Source organism: Nylanderia fulva, unplaced genomic scaffold (assembly GCF_048542155.1).
Source record: "Nylanderia fulva isolate GAGA-0341 unplaced genomic scaffold, ASM4854215v1 Scaffold233, whole genome shotgun sequence".
NCBI lineage: Eukaryota > Metazoa > Arthropoda > Insecta > Hymenoptera > Formicidae > Nylanderia > Nylanderia fulva.
Window position 1 is genome coordinate 14,004 of NW_028190297.1, and position 19,688 is coordinate 33,691.

Sequence of the window (19,688 nt, forward strand, 5' to 3'; positions counted from 1 at the left end):
TTGTAATCAATTATATATACATATACATCTTTTATTATATGTATTAAAAACTAACTACTTTGTAATATGTATAATAAACTGAATACTTATTAATAATGCTATATAATATTTACATATTATCATATTACTAAATATAAATGCAACATTTTCTCGCATTATTACGCGAAGAGGAGTTTGGGTATTTAGCTTCTGCTTCTGGATAATCAGTTAAGATAAATCTTAAAGAGTTACCCATCCAGGTACTGAGCCGCCCCACCACGACAAAATGTACCCATTCGTGGGATTATTTTATTGTATACATAACATTGTAATTGTAGTAATTAATAGCTTATTAATTATACTATATAAAATAGTTTTCTCATATCAATCACAATCGTAGAAAAAGAATTTGACAATATGCAAAGCATTAACTATACGTATTTATTGCTCGAGTGTTGGACTTCGAATGACAACAATAATGCTATTTTATTGACGATACTATGATTGATTAGCATATAATGTTCACATTTTGTTGCTAAATATATTAAGTATTTTAAAGTATATGAAAATAAATATCATGTATGTGGTATATTAAATTAAATTAAAATTTCTAAGCATAGATTAATTTTCATATATAATTGTCGAATTAATGAATATACACTAAAAATGCGTTTTGATATTTAAAATCGCAATATGCATATGTGATAGTGTAATTACATTTTAATTATAGAAAGTCGCGATATAATTTATCAATCATTTTATTATATAAAATAGTTTTTCCAAATCGATTGCAGTCGTAGATAAAGAATTTAATAGTATGCAAAACGTTTAATACTATACGTTTTATTGCTCGAGTGTAGGAGCTCAATGACAACCCCATACAGCACAACAAGATCGCAGCAGCATTGTGACAACATTTCATTGCAATATTACAACATTGCATAAACATTGTGAAATGTTGCAGCAATCGTGCTGCAAGGTTGCAGCAACGTTAAAATGTCCGCTTTCAGAAATATTGTTCTATAACATTGCAGCAATAATGCAATAAAATATATATGTAATATTACTATTCGATCATTAGAAATGTGCCAAATACATGATCGGACTGAATGTTCTGTACCAATATTTTTTGCGTGAATTTTATTTTCATAATATTTCTGAAATGTTGCTGCAACGTTGTTTAAACTATATTGCAAATTCATGCTTATATGTAGGATTGGGATTATTTTAGAATATAATTATATCGAGCGAATGATTTTTGTGTATAAGCGAACGATAATATTTGTCTCGCTTGTTATTTGCGAGAAACAAACTCTTTACAATAATAAGGACACGAACAAGGCAAAGTGAGTCAGCTCGCATGACTTTGTTTATAAATAAGTTAGGATTACCTTGACGAGGGCAGCAGTTAGGGAACTAACTGAAAATTGAAGAACAGTCTAGAAACCGACAAGAAGGGATATAAATACAGGCAATGGGCTGTCGAAAACAAAAAGAAGTTAGACAGTCCTCGCTCGATTTCGTTACCGTGAACATCACCGAATAATTACCGAATTCTCTTGTAATTTCTATTGAATATATCTTTATTTTATAAAGACTTGAAAAATTGTCATTTGATACTGTCATTGATACCGTACTAATATAAAAATAAGTTGATACTGTTCGTCTAAAAAAAGTCCTTACAATTTTGGGGGCTCAGCCGGGATTGACGCGAGTTGACGCTGCGTGGGACTGCGAGCGGTTGCAGCTTGAAGTAGGGAATTTGGACGAGTACCGATTTTTCAATGGCGCACGCTGAGAGAGGTGCGAATAGATTTACCGTCAACGATCTAAGAGAAATACTGCGAGAGAAGGGCTTGACGATAACTGGCGCGAAGCACGAGTTGATTGTCAGACTTTTTGAAGAAGATCCAGCGGGCAGTTGGATGTTACGAGTGACGAATGAGGAGGAGCAGGACGGGGTGAGAGAGACGATAGAGACGAGAGGGACGAAGGAGAGCGGTGAAGTGGACGAATCGAGCATACATGATACTGAGGTTGAGTATCTGCGACGGTCAATGGAACTTTGTGAAAGAGAAAAACGATTGATGGAGCGCGAGCTGCGATTGATGCGACAAGAAAACGATTTGTTGAGACGCACCCAAAATGTGAATACTGATGGAGGAGAATTGAGAAATGAGGTGGCTGCAGGGAGTCCGACGATCTCTCACGAAGCAGGCGTAACCAACATAAACGCAATTGCAAGCCTGTTGGGATATTTTGAGGGCGACAGCAGCGCATTCGAATCCTGGAAGAAGCGTGTCGAATCATTGAGAGGCGCTTACAACTTGACCGACGACCTGACGAGAATCCTGATCGGAGCACGCCTGAAGGGCAAAGCACAAGAATGGTTGCATTCTAGCCCAACGTATACCGAGATTACCGTCGACGAGCTGTTAAACGAGTTAAAAAATATGTTTTTCCATGAGCCGGGAAGAGTGCATGTGAGAAAGCAGTTTGAGCAGCGTATTTGGCGAAGAGAGGAGACATTCAATGAGTACCTACATCAGAAGGTGATTCTTGGAAATCGAATTAAAATTGAGGAAAGCGAGATGGTCGAATATGTCATCGAAGGGATTCCGGATCCAGTCTTACGAGACCAAGCACGAGTACAGCGGCTGCGTACTAGAAGGTCGCTAATTGAGGCGTTCGAGAGGGTATCGCTGCGAGGGAAAGAGCAGTCGGGAGCGCGAAGGAATGAGAGGGAACGGCGTGTCCAGGGACGTGCCGAGCGAGAGGAGTCAGGGGCGACAAGGAATGCGATGCGATGCCATAATTGCGGAGCGCAGGGACATCGTGCAGCGAATTGTCCGTCAAAAGCGAAAGGTACGCGATGTTTTGAATGTAGTGAGTTTGGACATATTGCAGCAAATTGCGAAAAAAAAACTAGAATTAACGAAATAAAAAGTATGCACGATATTACGAAAACGGAACGAAAATATTTTAAAAACGTAAAAATAAATAACGAAAATATAGTAGCTTGATTGACACGGGAAGTGATTTATCATTAATTCGCGAAGAACAATATATAAAAATAGGGTCACCAAATTTGACCCATCAAGAAATTGTGTTTCGTGGTATAGGCACACAGAATTTTAAAACTAAAGGACGTTTTGATACCGAAGTAGAAATTGACGATGAACGTTTTTTAACCAGTCTATCGGTAGTACCGAATGAATTGCTGCAGTATGACTTACTCATAGGGACTGATTTATTAGACCGAATTAATTTGTATGTCGAAGAAGGAAAAATTACGATGCGAAAACCTCGCGCAGAGATTCGAGCGGCAGAAAAGTTACCGGAAATATTTAAAATCGAATTGCAGAGCGAGTCTAGCGATACCGATTTATCACATTTGACGAGCGAGAATGAAAATAAAGTAAGCGACATGATCAATAAATATAATCCTACCAGAAAATGCGAGACGGAATATAAAATGACTATTATACTTCGTGATGACGAACCGGTTTATCAGAGGCCTAGACGTTTATCTCCGTCGGAAAAAGAAAAGGTTACCGCACACATAAACGAATGGTTAGACAAGGGTATAATTCAACCCTCACTTTCAGAATACGCGAGTCCGGTAGTTCTAGTTAAAAAGGGGACGGGAGAGACTAGGTTGTGTGTCGATTATCGACAACTAAATAAGAAAATAATAAAGGATCGTTACCCACTTCCATTAATTGACGATCAATTAGATGCATTGCAAGGGGCATCAATATTTAGTACGATCGACTTAAAAAACGGATTTTTTCATGTGCCGATGGAAAAGGAGAGTAGAAAGTATACCTCCTTCGTAGTGCCAGACGGACAATACGAGTTTCTCTACGCGCCTTTCGGTTTGTGCAATTCTCCGGCAGTATTTCAGAGATTCATAAACCAGACCTTTCGAGAGCTAATCAGGGGCGGCGTGGTTTTGACATATGTGGATGATCTGATTATTCCATCTACGGATTTTGAAGCCGCGTTGTCGGGTCTTGAGAAAGTGTTGGGCGTTGCCGAGAGATTCGGATTAAATATCAATTGGAAAAAATGTAAATTTTTACAGACTAGAGTCGAATTTTTGGGTGTAATTATTGAAAACGGTTCGATGCGACCGACAGAACATAAGACGGAAGCCGTGATAAGATATTCACAACCGAAAACAATAAAACAAGTACAAAGTTTTTTGGGACTAACCGGATATTTTCGAAAATTTATTAACAATTATGCGCGGATAGCCAGACCTTTGAGTAATTTATTAAAAATGAATGTAAAATTCGAGTTCGGTGCGAAAGAAAAGGAGGCCTTTGATAAATTGAAACTAATATTGAGCGAGAACCCAGTGTTGAAGTTGTATAAGCAAAAAGCGGAAACAGAATTGCACACCGACGCATCAATGTACGGTTTCGGTGCTATATTATTTCAAAAATGCGATGACGATGGTGCTTTACATCCGATTTACTACGCGAGCGGAAAAACCACGGATACTGAAATGAAATATACAAGTTATGAGTTAGAAACTTTAGCGATAATAAAGGCACTGCGAAAATTTAGAGTTTATTTACTGGGAATTAAGTTTAAAATTGTTACTGATTGTCAAGCATTCGCTTTGACAATGAATAAAAAAGATCTGTGTGTTCGCGTTGCTAGATGGGCTTTGTTGTTGGAAGAGTTCGACTATTGTATTGCGCATCGTCCGGGTAAAAATATGATTCATGTAGATACCTTAAGTCGAAACCCGTTACCGCATAATATGCTAATAAGCGAATCGGAGGAGAGTATGATTGTAAGAATTCGTAAAGCTCAAAAAGAGGACATAAATTTGCGAGATATTTATTCGTTAGCAAATAAAGGAGAAAGAGACGGCTATGTAGTGAGAGGCGGGCTGTTATATAAAGAAAATGAAGGAGATCTACAATTGATTGTGCCAAAAAGCTTACAAGCTCAGGTAGCTCGACAAGCACACGAAAATGGTCACTTTGCGGCAGAAAAAACTGAGGCATTAATTAGACAAAATTATTGGTTTCCTAATATGCGTAAAGTAGTTGAAAAAATAATGCGAAATTGTGTAAACTGTATTCTAGCGAATAGAAAAACAGGTAAATTGGACGGCTACCTAAATCCGATACCGAAAGGTCATGTACCTCTCGAAACATATCATATCGATCATTTGGGACCGCTTCCTTCGACAAAAAAAAGATATCATCATATTCTTGTCATTGTAGATGCATTCTCTAAATTTGTATGGTTTTTCGGAACGCGATCGACCGGCACAGCAGAAGTAATAGATAAATTAGAGAAATTAGCTGTTAACTTTGGAAACCCGAGGAGAATTATTTCGGATCGAGGAACTGCCTTTACGTCCAATGAATTTAACGAATATTGTAAAAAAGAAAATATCGAGCATATACGGATAACGACGGGCGTTCCTCGAGCGAACGGGCAAGTAGAGAGAATAAATCGAACATTGATACCGGTGTTGACAAAGTTAGCCGCTCCGAGGGCGGGCGAGTGGCATAAATATCTAAATAAAACCCAACAATATATAAATGCGGTACCAAGTCGAAGCACGGGTAAAACCTCTTTTCAATTAATGTTTGGTACGCATATAAGACTGAGAGATAATCCCCAATTGAGAGAGTTAATCGAAGGAGAAATGGAAGCGATGTTTAGCAATGATCGAGATGAGTTGAGAGAGCAGGCGCGAGAATGTATAAAACGCACACAGGAAGAAAATAAACGAAATTATAATAAGCGTCGTAAAAAGACGAAACAGTATCGCGAGGATGACTTAGTAGCAATTAAGAGAACACAGAAGGGAACAGGATTGAAATGTGCATCGAAATTTTTAGGACCTTATCAAATTATAAAAGCTTTGCGTAACGACCGATATGTAGTCAAAAAAATTGGCGACCATGAAGGACCAAACGAAACCTCAACCGCCGCCGATCATATAAAACCATGGTTAGGAAACGACGACTCTTTCACTGACGATAACAGTCGGGACGAAATCTGAGGACAGATTTAATTGTCAGAACGGCCGAATGTAGGATTGGGATTATTTTAGAATATAATTATATCGAGCGAATGATTTTTGTGTATAAGCGAACGATAATATTTGTCTCGCTTGTTATTTGCGAGAAACAAACTCTTTACAATAATAAGGACACGAACAAGGCAAAGTGAGTCAGCTCGCATGACTTTGTTTATAAATAAGTTAGGATTACCTTGACGAGGGCAGCAGTTAGGGAACTAACTGAAAATTGAAGAACAGTCTAGAGAAACCGACAAGAAGGGATATAAATACAGGCAATGGGCTGTCGAAAACAAAAAGAAGTTAGACAGTCCTCGCTCGATTTCGTTACCGTGAACATCACCGAATAATTACCGAATTCTCTTGTAATTTCTATTGAATATATCTTTATTTTATAAAGACTTGAAAAATTGTCATTTGATACTGTCATTGATACCGTACTAATATAAAAATAAGTTGATACTGTTCGTCTAAAAAAAGTCCTTACATATATAATATTTCTGCAATATTGCTATGCAATGTGCAATATTGCAATGTTGTTGCAATTTTGCTGCAAATTTGTGTGCTGTATGGGAATAGTTCAATTATTCAAAAATAAAATTACATTCAAACAAAATTACAGATACTAAAAAATTTCAATTATTACATTAAATCGATCCGATAATGACGCGCGCGAAACGTGCGCTTGTGTTGTTTCCCAGACATATCTAAAATTGGCGCATCAGACACCTTTAAGAGGTCTTTATAAAATTTCTTAGACGTCTTAAAGACTATTTAAAGATGTCTTATGCGCCACTTTTAGACACAATGTTATCTGGATTAATAATTTAAAAAAAAGAATAGAAAAATATCTTCTTCAATTTTCCTTAAATAATTGTAATGTGTAAATTAAAGATTTTTTTATTTTAACAATACAAATAAATAAACAAATATGTAATTTAATTTTAAAAAATTGGCATATAATTAACGTTTAATAAAATATCAAAAAAGGCGAATCTTCTCGAAAAAGCAATATATGTTGCGTTTATAGCTTTCTAGCCAAACTTTTGATCCGAGAACCAAAGGCATCAAAAACATAGGTTATAGATTTAGAAACGGTTACGCTGTAATCTGAAACTAGAGTAGTGTAAAATATCTGTTGACATTTTTAATCACAGTAATGCAGATTTAATTTGTGAGATCAAAAACTTATAAGCGCAAATTTCTACGTTGCCATTTATTAGACAATTCAAAACCTAATTGTATTGAATATAAATAATAACAATTTAAAATTGATACACACAAAATAAGAATATAGAATGATTAATGTGCTTTCAAATTTTTGTTTTTTCTTTTAATTTGTAATTTTTAGAGTTCTCTAGTGATTAAAGTTAAAGTTATCAACTGATAATGCATCACTCATTTATTTATGAAAACGTTATGTAAATTTTTCTACATCTTTTTTGCGTGCAAACGCTTTACGATAATTGCGATGAATGTATAAATAATTAATACTTTTTATATAGTTGCTGGCAATTTTACGTTGAAAATTATACGTCTGCTCATTTTTAATGATTGAGGTACAAGATTTTTTCTCACAGAAATACATATACATTTTCTGCTTCGAAAAAAAAACTAGTTCCACAAGTTTTCTAAATATCGTATACAAAAAGAGCTTTAATAAGCTATATAAAAATCATACTTTAGTTTACAAATAGTTACATAATATACATTTTTATAAGAATAAATAATTTTAACGACCAATACTGGCTAATAAATATTGGTCGTTAAAATTATCTATCCTATTAAATGACTGGCAACATCAAGAATTTGATTATTTATAAATTTTTATAATTTAAGATAATTAAATGAGTTATGAATGTTGATAAAAATTAATAATGATTAATTTTTAAAGATATAACTTTTCACTTTTCTATTTTCAATAAAGTGAGGACATAAAAAAACTATGTTTCATTTATTGTAAAGTTGTTAGATTCAGTTATTTATACACATGCATAAATTGTGAATTATATTAGAATTTATAAGCGCGCGCTTGTATTATATATATATATATATATATATAATGTAATGTCGATAATTTTGACGTCAATTAGACATCGATTTGATGAGTTTTTTCTCGCTGGGTTGAAGTTCATCTAGCAAATAGATCGGTGCTACCGGTGCAACCGGTTTATACGGAGACCGAGTTACATATCGATGCATCGATGCATGCATAATATACTTTTAATATGTATTATATATTACTAATATTAATTTCATGTTATCTATAATTATTCAATTTTAATATTAATTTTTTTTTATTTATTGAACATACACATTTTAATCAACAACTAAAAGGCAATAAGAGCTAATTAAATTCTATCAATTAGTAATTTATTTGTATAAAGATGTATAACATAAATATTAAATTATACACATTTTAAATTCTTTTCAAAGTTCAGGAACGTGTTATTTTGGTTTGTTGATCATTTGGCTTATTTATTCGACTTTTAATTCTCTCTAAACATTTTTGACTTTGTTGATTGTTTAAATCGCGGTTTATCTTATTCTGTCTGTCAAAGTGAGCACTTCGTTCCATACTAATACAGATTGACACCATGAGCGCTTAGTTTTTCATTTTACATTAAATAAGAGGTATTATTAATTTCAATATTATTTTTATAAACTAGACATATTATGTTATTATCATTGTTAAAAATGTTTTTAACTTTTTTTGTAATTTAATTAATGTTTATAGCCTGAAGAGGATCTAATTTAGGGTCGAAACGTCGTTTCTCTCTCAATAAAGATTCTTACACCTAGCCAATGTCGGTCAATAAAACTTGCGTTTCCTTCGTTTTTAAAATTGAACTGGCAATCACATCTCACTTTTTGTAACTTCTTTAATTGCTTTTTTGCAACCTTTGGGTTTTTGAGCTGTATAACTTAAAACGACATCACGAGACATAAAATTTTTAAAAATTGTAGTTATGGCTTTTATTACAGGTTTAGAAGAATCTATTGAATTCCACATAAAATTTATCTGTAATAAATACACGTCATTAGAGTTAAATTATTTTTCTATATTGCATTAAAATTACAATATTTACTATATAAACAATATATTGACAATATTTTTATTTATTGTAAAATTATTGTAAAGTTGCTAGAAGTTACATATTTTTCTCGCATACATCACTTCAGGGGGGGGAGGGGGGAAAGAAAAAACTTAGGAATTAATATCTCAAGTAAGAGATTTATTCTAAATAAGTCTTAGCAGTTGCTAAGCCAAACTCGTGCACAATTATAAAGGCAAGGAAATAGTATATTGTGTATCAAGTGCGGAAAGTTGACAATTGGTCACGAGTGCGGGGGATGGACGCACGAGCCGAAGGCGAATGCGACCACCCCACACGAGTGAACAATTGTCAATCCGCACTTGATACACATACTATTTTGTATTGCAAGTGCAGGCAAAGTGGCTGTTTCGGCGCATTTTCTGTGCGCGAGGCGGCCGATCGCACGCCGCCATCTTGCCGCGGCACGGTGGGGGAATAGCCGGTTTCAATACATTTCCTACGGCTTGAGCCGTATACAATGACTTTTAACGCGGCTCAGCCGTAGATAATGGCTTTGAAAACGGCTTATTCACTCACCGCGTCGCCGCTAGATGGCGGCGGGGGAAATCGACCGCTTTCGGCACAGAAAACATGCACCGAAAGTGCCACATTGCCTGCACGTGTAATACAAAATAGTATGTGTATCACGTGCGGATTGACAATTGTTCACTCGTGTAGGGTGGTCGCACTCGCCTTCGGCTTGTGCGTCCCCCGCACTCGTGACCAATTGTCAATTTTCCGCATTTGATACACAATATACTATTATCTGTTATTTATATTTATTATGTTAATATTTATTTAATATTTAGTTAATATTTATTTATTTATTTTGAACAAAATAGTGTTAATAGCACTGTTGAAATATATATTTACTTGAAATCAATGTTTTTTTTTCAGTGTTTAATACTAGTTAAAATTTACAAAATGTAATATATTTTCCTATCTCATTTTTATAGAATTTGCATTAAATATTTATTTCTTTTTCTTCAATTAATTGTTTAAATGTTATTGTGTAGACATGAGAGACATCAACAAGTGGTCGGAAGAAAATAAAACATCTATAATACAATATTACGGCGAGGATTACTTTAGAAAAACTGTTTCGGATTTGGTAGACGTTATGCTAAGATTGAACGAAAAGCAAAATGGTGATCTGTGCAAACAGGTTTTATCGAAAATAAAATGTCCAACGTTGATTATTCAAGGAGGTAAAGATGTGATGGTTTTACCGGAACATGTGACATATCTGAAGCAAAATATTGCCAATTCAAGGTTTGTACTTTTATAATTTTGAAACAATTAAAGATTGATCTGATGAAATTTTTTTATTACAATTGACATATAATTTATTTTGTATTACAGAATGCATATTATGGAGAAAGGCGGATATAATCCTCATTTGAAATATTTTAAAGAATTCAATTATTTGGTGACAAATTTCATCCTTAATTAAAAATAAAAGAAATTTATTGTGATAATTTGTATTAACATATATATATATATGTATATGTATATATATATATATATATATATATATATATGTATATATATATATTTACAATTATGTAATAAATAAATTCAAAATATGGCAAATGCCTAAATATCTAACTTTATTTTTATTATTTTTTCATTTTTATTCTTATTATTTAGGTTACTCAATTATACAAAACTTGCGAATTACTTCCCAATATGGGACCTATTTGGTTATGGAAAATCGCGACCACCCGATAATAGAACATTTCCGGACAACTTCCTTCAACGGGACGTCAAATTGGCTCATAATCTAAGATCTTGGGCTACACAAAGTTTTCTCTGATCGGCTGGAGCTGTGGTGGCATCACATCGCTTGTACTTGCTTCAGTGTATCCTGAGAGTATTCGTAAAATAGTGGACCTTGCTGCAAATACATACATGCTTTCAAACGAGGCAAAAATATATGAAAGTACGAGTATTTTATTTCATTTTTAAAGAAAATATTTTTCTTATGTTTTACTTCCTTTAGTAATAATATAATTTATAATAATAATAAATTGATACAAAGTTTCGCTCGTATATTGTAAATACAACTAGTGATAGATAAAAAGGCCAACTTATCGAGTAATTATTAGAGTTGTTCTGTCAAATAAAATTTATTCCATGTATAAACTAAACATAAAACATTATGTGAAAGCTACAAACATTCTATACTCAAACTTAAGCGAAAATTACAATCATTATAAAATAAACGTTTCAACCGCACGCGGTCTTCGTCTTCCTCAGTATTATATTACAGTAATTATTAAAAAATACAAAATCATACAAAAATTCCACATAATATCGAAAATTAATGTTAGTTCTTCAATAAGAGTCGAGAATTTATAAGCAATTAAAGCGTGTTTCAATCCGTCATATCCAACAAATGTTCGCCTCGATATGATCTTTGATTTTAATCAAATCTCGAAAAGTTTCATTGTTAATATGCGAGAAAATAATACGTTCCGTAGGCGCTGCAATTAATAAAAAATTGACCGTATGTCAAAAATTAAAATATATATCCTTAACAATTAGCAATATGCTTACTTGACATTGTCTTTCTTGACAATTTTAACCACGTTTTTTTGAAAAAGTTATTGAAGATGACACAAGACAAGACCAACAATATAAAAAAACACCTCATTTCAAACTCTACTTAATCGAAGAATGTGCGTGTTTATATATGATCTAATACCTATGTTTAAACCGTTAAAGTCCTATTTGTCTTATTATTATTTATTGTTCGCTAATTTATCCAAAATATCAAAATATTTAAGACTCGCTAAGTAATTCAGTATCTTTGTTTAAATTTAGCCCATTTTTTTGTTCTTTAATATGTAGCATCTCCGAGATGAGGCTTTTATAATAATTATTTTCGTTGTCCAGAATCTTTACGTTATCCCAATTAAATGTATGGTGTTCATTTCTTATATGTTCAGAAATTACTGAATATTTCGTTGAGTGCAATCTGATATTATTTTTATGTTCTTTTATTCGCGTCTGCAATTGCCTCTTTGTTTGGCCTACATAAGATGCATTACAATTATTGCAATTGATCTTATAAACAACATTCGAATTGCATGGATGTTTAGTTTTATCTTTCTGTGCTTTAATAATGTTATCAAGTTTGTTGAGACATCTGTATTCTACTATATACACTCTGTATTTTTTATCGAGGAGACAATCATTTCTGAGAACCTATTGGCTTCTATTGGCTGAGATATATTGGCTTCTATTCAATAAATTTCTTGATAATATGATTTATCCTTTGGAAAATACCAATGAAAAATGGTTTATCAATCTGTCCAATATAGATATTCCTTCTAACGTTTCTAATCTTTTGCAAATGGGTGATAACTTCTGCCTCCCAAACATCAATAAAAAATAGCTATACATGAATTTATTAAAGACATAGATAGTAATCATAAACGGAATAATATTAATAATCTCACAACTATTAGAAATATTGCTGTTCCGAAATTTGCACAACTTCTCAACACTAATGATAAAAATGACTTAATTCAACAAAAACTACTTTGTTCATAGAGAGATTCAAAACAAAATTTTATTGAATGTTATTTTAAGAAACGTTGTTTAACTAATTAAAATTTACAAAATATAAGATATTTTTTCATCGAAAATGCATTAAATATTTTGTTTCTCTTTTTTATTCGAATAATTATTTTTTAAATATTACTATGTGCAGGCATGAGAAACATCAAGTGGTCGGAGGAAAGTAGAATATCTATTATACAATATTATGGCGAGGATTACTTTAGAAAAACTGTTTCGGATTTGGCAGACACTATGCTAAAGTTTTACGAAAAGCAGAGTGATGACTTGTGCAAAGATAGGCTTTATCGAAAATAAAATGTCTGACCTTGATTATTCATGGAAAATCAAGACATGCTAATTTCACCGAAACATGCGACGTACTTAAAGCAAAATATCGCAAATTCAGAATTTGTACCTTTATAATTCTGAAACAATGAAAAATAATATACAAAATTTGTTTATGATTTACATACCTATAATTTTATTTTATAAATTACAGAATATATATATTTTCCAAAAGAGTGTACGCATATAATTTTCACTTCACATAATCTTCACTTGACTAATTTTAAAAGGTTCAATCATTTGATGACGGATTTTATCCTTTGATCAGTTAAATTTGGTGTAGTAATTTGTATTTACAATGTATATTGACATCTATACATAGTGTATTTAAAATTATATGTTGTATTTATAATTATATATTTCTATATTTTATATATAGTGGCAAATTTTTGTAATTACATTCTTTGCAGGATAGAGCAGTTTATATATATATATATATATATATATATATATATATATATATATTATTATATGCGTATAATATATATAATACTTTGTAATATCTATATATACACTGGTCAAAAAAATTATCGCAACACGCAATTAATATCAAAATTTCGCATAAATTCAAATAAGCGTATCTCCGCGAAAAATTATAGTATTTAAAGAAATTTATTTTAAAATAATTAAGTTAACGCTCTGATAAAATTAAAAATAATTAATTAATTAGAGGCCGATAAAGAGCAATCGATGTAAATGTTATATAATATTATTTGTGTTTATTATCTTTAACAATAAATTGTAATAAATTGTAAACGATATGGATCATACATTTTTTTCATACATTAAAAGAGGAAAATGTCGAACTTGCGATCTTAAACCACGTTCACGTAAACGTCTTCTAATTGTGTGATCACTGATTCTGTGAGAGAGATCTTCATTAGCAATTTGTCGTACAATCATCGTTGGTGCGCGTCTGGTATCGCTAATGCTGATGTTAATTGTACAAAAATGCATAGATAACTTTAATATGCCGTAACTCTGTCATAAAAAAATTGTACAAACTTTGTTTTTTATTTAATTTGTAAAAAAAAGTTTATATTTTACGAAAATTTAGATAAGATTTGCGAAAAAAATTTATTTCACTCCGTAGAGTTCGTCAAATTTTGCAATGTTTTGAAAAAAAAACACACCTTACTTTTTAAAGAGGTGGAGAGAGGGGGAGAGGATGAAATCAAAATCGAACAAAAGTTTCTTAAAATACAGACTTCAAAACAAAAAAATGTTTGACTTCCTTTAAAACAAAAAAATTTTTCAAATACGATAATTTTTCACGAAGATACGCTTATTTGAATTTACGCAAAATTTTGATATTAATTGCGTGTTGCGATAATTTTTTTACTAGTGTATATATATATATATATATATATATAATTTTCGTCCGTCTGTCTGTCTGTCTGACCGCGAATTACTTTCACATTTATGAACCAAAATTTTGCAAATTTTTTGGAATCTATATATTTATCAATAATTTCCATCTATTTTTTTATCTAATTGATAAAAGTTTTACAAATGAGTTTTAGATTTTACATCTTTTTTGAAAGAGGCAAGTAATTTTTTAAAAATCAGTTACCCCTCTCCGTACATATATACAGGGTGAGTCATTTTAATCAATTCACGTAAATATTTCGTATAGTAAGCAAGATGGAAAAAAATTTTCCAAACAAAAGTTGTTTGATTATGACGAGGACATTAAATGGTGTCATTGACCTCGTGAGTCATTTGAAAGTCACGTAAAGGTCACCTTTAATTTCTTAAATTGAACCTGCGCTATTTTTCATTACATACTCTTGTAGCTTATTTCAAGAGCTTTTCTTGTTTTATTTTAAAACCTTATAATAAAGTGTTTTTTTATGAAGTATACTTCTCAAGTTATAAAGATAAAAGTTTGAAGTTTACAATATTTTGACATAAAATGTAAAATATCTTGTAAAATATTCAGTTTTTGGTAATCATACCTTAATACTTCTATGCACGGAATAATGAGACCAATCAATTGGTGTAAAGAAAACACATAGATTAAAAAAAAAAATATGTTGCAAATTACATACATATTTTTAAGGCAACTATGTGTTTTCTGTTGTTTAAAACATTTGTTTTCGTCTTGCTTCTTATACGAGATATTTATTAAAATGTGTATTGATTAAAATGACTTACCCTGTATATTAACCGAACATAATCGAGCGTAACCGAATTCAATTTAAACTTATATAGTACCCCTTCATCGCAAATATCACTCCCCCACTTTGACACAATCGGTAGCTATAAATGCTTTGTCTATATATTCAGATGCCAATCGAAATGATTGAGTATAATTTGGTGAGTCAAGATTCGCGTGAATGCGATTCAAGTAAAAATATCTGCAAGAGAAAAAGTTATCATGTTCGGAACGTTAAAAATATTATGTATTTTATTAAAAGTGTTAATGCTAACGAGAACGGCCCTCGCGGTATCTTTAGAGAATGAAGATATTTATACAGTACAGCAGGTCAGTCTTCAAAAAAGGATATTTTCATTTAAACTTGGTGTAAATAAGAAAATGTTTTCGTAGATAAGAGATGAAAAAAAATATATTTTATGTTATTGTAACTAATGAGAAATTATTTGTGTAATTTAAACTGTTCAATAAACGTAACACAAGAATTTTGATATTACAAAAAATATACAAAAATTTGTTTAATTTTGCGTTAAAAACAAACACATTTAAAATATAATATTATATAGCACAAAATTTTGCTTACATAATTAAAACGATATATGTATATTAAATCTCAAACGTAGCATGTGTTGATATAATTGTTCTTTTTAAGAATAATGATTCCGTTTATTCTCTACACTCTACATTATTAATATATTTTTTATTATTGTATAAAACTTACAATAAATTATTTTATATTTAATAAAACTAAATAAAAAGAATTGAGTTTAAATAAGTTGCATGAGTAATAAAAATCATTAAATCTCGTGTAGATCTGTTTAATGCATTTCAGTATTATATTAATTTCTCTCGATCAAATATTTTAAAGTCAATATTATATAGCCGTAATTATATCTACAGCTAAACAGCTATCACTACGTGCATTAATATTATTCATTGTATCAATGTATATGTATAATAATGTATATAACAAATGTGTACATACATATATTAACATATACGTATGTACATATTTTAAGCAAAATACAAGTCGTAAACGTTTATGGCATTAAATATATTATGCTCTTCAAATGTCACTTGCGCTGGAATATAATAATAAAAATTAAATTTATAGAAAAATAAAAGATAATTTATTAGACAATAGAAACAATGAAATTAACTTTAGTGTTGAAATATAAACTTTAACACTATCAATGAGATAAAAATCGCTTTCGTGAAAATAGAAAGCGAATTAAAGTAATTTTACTTAAAGAAATTATTGTTATTAATAATAAAAAATAACGCAAAAAACTGAATTATTAAGACACAGCTTGTTTTAACAATTCGAAGAGAATTAGACTTTCATGACTATAAGATTTAATTACTATAAGAGACAGTTATATAATTTCTTATTGGTTTTTCTTGTATTCAACAGAATACACCATCTTTCGAGTTCTACAACAATTAAAATTACCTGTTACGAGTCAAGAAGTTATATATGCAGGAATATTTTAACAACGTGACTGAAAAAATGTAGTTGGTAGGATAATTCATTGTAGACATGTTTATATTCTCAAAATTTCTTAATTAGTTGCAAAAAAATTTGTATTTGCAAAATCAAAATTAAAAAATTAAATTTGAAGAATTATCTCTAACATGAAAATATATTATTCTATTCGAAAAAAATAAACAAAAAGAGGAATAGATGCAAACACTCTGTTCACGAAATATTTTAAAATAAAATCAATCTCATTCTTTTGCTAGCTATGTCGTTTCTAACTAGTTGGAAATCTCATATTTTTATTTTTTTAATCAATAGAAAAGTTCGGGAAATACTAAACGCTTAGTAATTATTAAACGATTTCTCTTCAATGTGAGACATTTGATATAATATATTGTGTATTATTTGAATTTTAACCTGCTAGCAACCAGTAAGATCAAGAGACGCATGCTACGTCAGTTTCAAGGGAGAAATCATTTTCGTTGAAATTGGTTAGTTGTGCACAAAACACAAATTTTTCTTCGTACAATATGTCAAGAAATGAAATAAATCTCAATTCTTTCTTGTCAATTGGACACTCTAACATTTACGACCTGGGTCTTACTATTCCGTTAAAATTCTAATTTGCTCTTTTGAAAGCCTTACTAAAGTCTTTGAAATATTTGTTTTCGTTAAAAATCATTGAATGATCATTGACAATTACTGTCTCTTCTATTATAAAATATTCATTTTTTGTCAGGACTACTATAATTATGTTATTGCTTTTAAGTCTCAAAAACGTACATAGATTATGATGTTATTATTATTATTTGGTTATTTTAAAAGTCAATTTGCTACATTAATTTGCAGTTTGTAGTTTATATATATATATATATTTTTTTTACTTAGAAGTATCTGTCATCGTACTTTATGTACAATATCATATAGGATAAATGTGCCAATTATTGTACTCTTAGTTTTTCTCACATAGTAAAATAAAGCATAATGAAATTAACATTTATTTTTTTATAAAATTGAGTTTTTGATATACATATAGAAAAATTAAATATATAACATATTCTTTAAATATTGAAAATAATATTTAAGATTTTTGATACCTGATATAGCTTGTTTTTCATATTAAGTTGTTAAAAAGCTTAAAAAAACAACGAATATTATTTACAAGATTAATATACACCATCTATAAAAATGTATTCTATATTATTGAAACCCGTATAAACTATGAAGAAACAATATTTTAAGCAATTTTAAATATATTCTTTTTAATTTAATGAATCCAAAACCGGTAAAAATTTTGTGTTTATTTGTATCACCGTATTTAATAACTGCACAAATTTTAGTCATTTTTTGTCGATGTAGCAATTACTATGCCCCCTTATGCTACACGGTATATGGTATAATCGACATATTTAGGGCACAGTATATTCTGAACTTCCACACGGCACTTGGAATAGTAATTGAAAAAATACAGTAAATAAGACATAGTACATGAGTACAGTAAATGAGATCCATTTTTGTGATTTTTATCCAGTAACTTGGCTTGAATCATTTTTTTTTAATTATTTTCTTTTAATTATTTTTAAAGTTTTTAAAATATTTTATTTATAAAAAGGTTCCTTGTATTACAAAAAACATTGAATTATAATTTTAATTCTTTAAGACGTACGTAGAAAAAATTTAGGAATTCTTTTTAAATTTAAAAACATGGAGCTAAAAGGACACAGTAATTGGCATATTCATCCTACTATTTTTTGTGTCAACAATTAAAAAAATTGTTTTATTTTATCTTTTCTCAATTACCGAAATTGGAAGTCTAACATAATAATTCTAAGAGTTTAACAAGGCTCTGTAATATAAATATAAATTTAAAGTGTCAAACAGGCAATAAGAGCCAAATCGCGGATGACAGTGCGTTATTCCAACGAAACTAATTTTTTCGTTAGAATTAAAAATCTGTGCACAAAGCACTAAACTTTACTTGGTCACGGCCAAGATTTAAAATTGGAATAATCTTTACAAGAAATTTAATTCTATACATCCCCTGTTCCTCCTTAATAAAATAAATGCGAGAGAAAAATATAGATCCGAAAGTCGCTGAATCGGGAATCGAACCCGAGACCTTTCGCTTGCCGGGCGACTGCTCTTCCAACTGAGCTATTCCATTTGCCTTTTAGTAAAATTTTAATTAAGTGCTAACTAAATTTAGTACTTTGTGCACAGGTTTTTAATTCTAACGAAAAAATTAGTTTCGTTAGGATAACGCACTGTCATCCGCGATTTGGCTCTTATTGCCTGTTTGACACTTTAAACTTATATAATAATTAATTCTATATACCAACTATATTATTTTAAAACTTCTAAAAAGTTTTACTTATAAATTAAGATTTAGAAAGACAGGCCAACTATAACGAGCATATTAAATTAGTGAGAGATGTAATGTCAACACATAATTGATTTTTTGAAGAAGGCTGAGGTAACAGCCGAAACGTTTTATTATTTTTATTATCATTGTATTTACTAAGAAATAAATCAATTATGTGTTGACATTACATCTCTCACTAATTTAATATGCTCGTTATAGTTGGCCCTGTCTTTCTAAATCTTAATTTTATAATATCACACGAACCTGTCTTTAAATATCTAATTGTTTTCCTTATTAAGTTACTTATGTATATACCCCATTCTTATATATACATATTTATGATTATAATTCCGTATAATTATGATTTTTGAAAGTTCTCAAGAAAGATAGCACACTATATCCAGGAAGCATCCCAAATGAATCATTTCCTCTTCGGACATTCGTAGAATTCAATAATAGGCTAACTAAGAAAAACATTTGTGTGACACTAAGGTAAAGAAGAATCCAAATTTTTAGTTTGTACATTTTTAATTCTTTTCAATTTAACGACACACCACACAATATATACATACATATATATATATATATATATTATATAGATATATATATAATATTTACACACTTCTATAATTGTTGAATGTCTT

General features: G+C 30.6%; 1 protein-coding gene, 1 long non-coding RNA gene and 1 pseudogene across 3 annotated transcripts in view; all 3 read left to right on the top strand.

Moving 5' to 3' along the window:
• Positions 1 to 6,295: 6,295 nt before the first annotated feature.
• Positions 6,296 to 10,585, top strand: LOC114936203 (serine hydrolase BPHL-like). The gene is made up of 3 exons (XM_085483182.1): positions 6,296 to 6,399; positions 10,149 to 10,404; positions 10,495 to 10,585. The coding sequence occupies exons 2-3, from the start codon at positions 10,151 to 10,153 to the stop codon at positions 10,583 to 10,585; spliced, it is 345 nt and encodes a 114-aa protein (XP_085339308.1). The 5' UTR covers positions 6,296 to 6,399; positions 10,149 to 10,150.
• A 48-nt stretch (positions 10,586 to 10,633) lies between these two features.
• On the top strand, positions 10,634 to 13,308 carry LOC114936319 (serine hydrolase BPHL-like; annotated as a pseudogene).
• Positions 13,309 to 16,658: 3,350 nt separating this feature from the next.
• The window catches only part of LOC114936198 (uncharacterized), an 11,917-nt gene continuing 8,887 nt past the window's right edge, over positions 16,659 to 19,688 (top strand). Inside the window, exons 1-2 of one of the 2 annotated variants that reach the window (XR_014924771.1) lie at positions 16,659 to 16,721; positions 19,419 to 19,536. This is a non-coding gene — a long non-coding RNA (uncharacterized LOC114936198). Of the gene's footprint in view, positions 16,722 to 16,864; positions 17,174 to 19,418; positions 19,537 to 19,688 lie in introns of those variants that run through there. The other variant, XR_014924772.1, reaches the window with a different exon arrangement.

What these genes read in the sequence shown, in the direction of transcription:
- LOC114936203 (XM_085483182.1), top strand. Translation starts at nt 10,151, where the DNA reads ATGAGAGACATCAACAAGTGGTCGGAAGAAAATAAAACATCTATAATA. An exon ending in CAAAATATTGCCAATTCAAG is followed by an intron (nt 10,405 to 10,494) that starts GTTTGTACTTTT and finishes TTTGTATTACAG; the next exon opens with AATGCATATTATGGAGAAAG.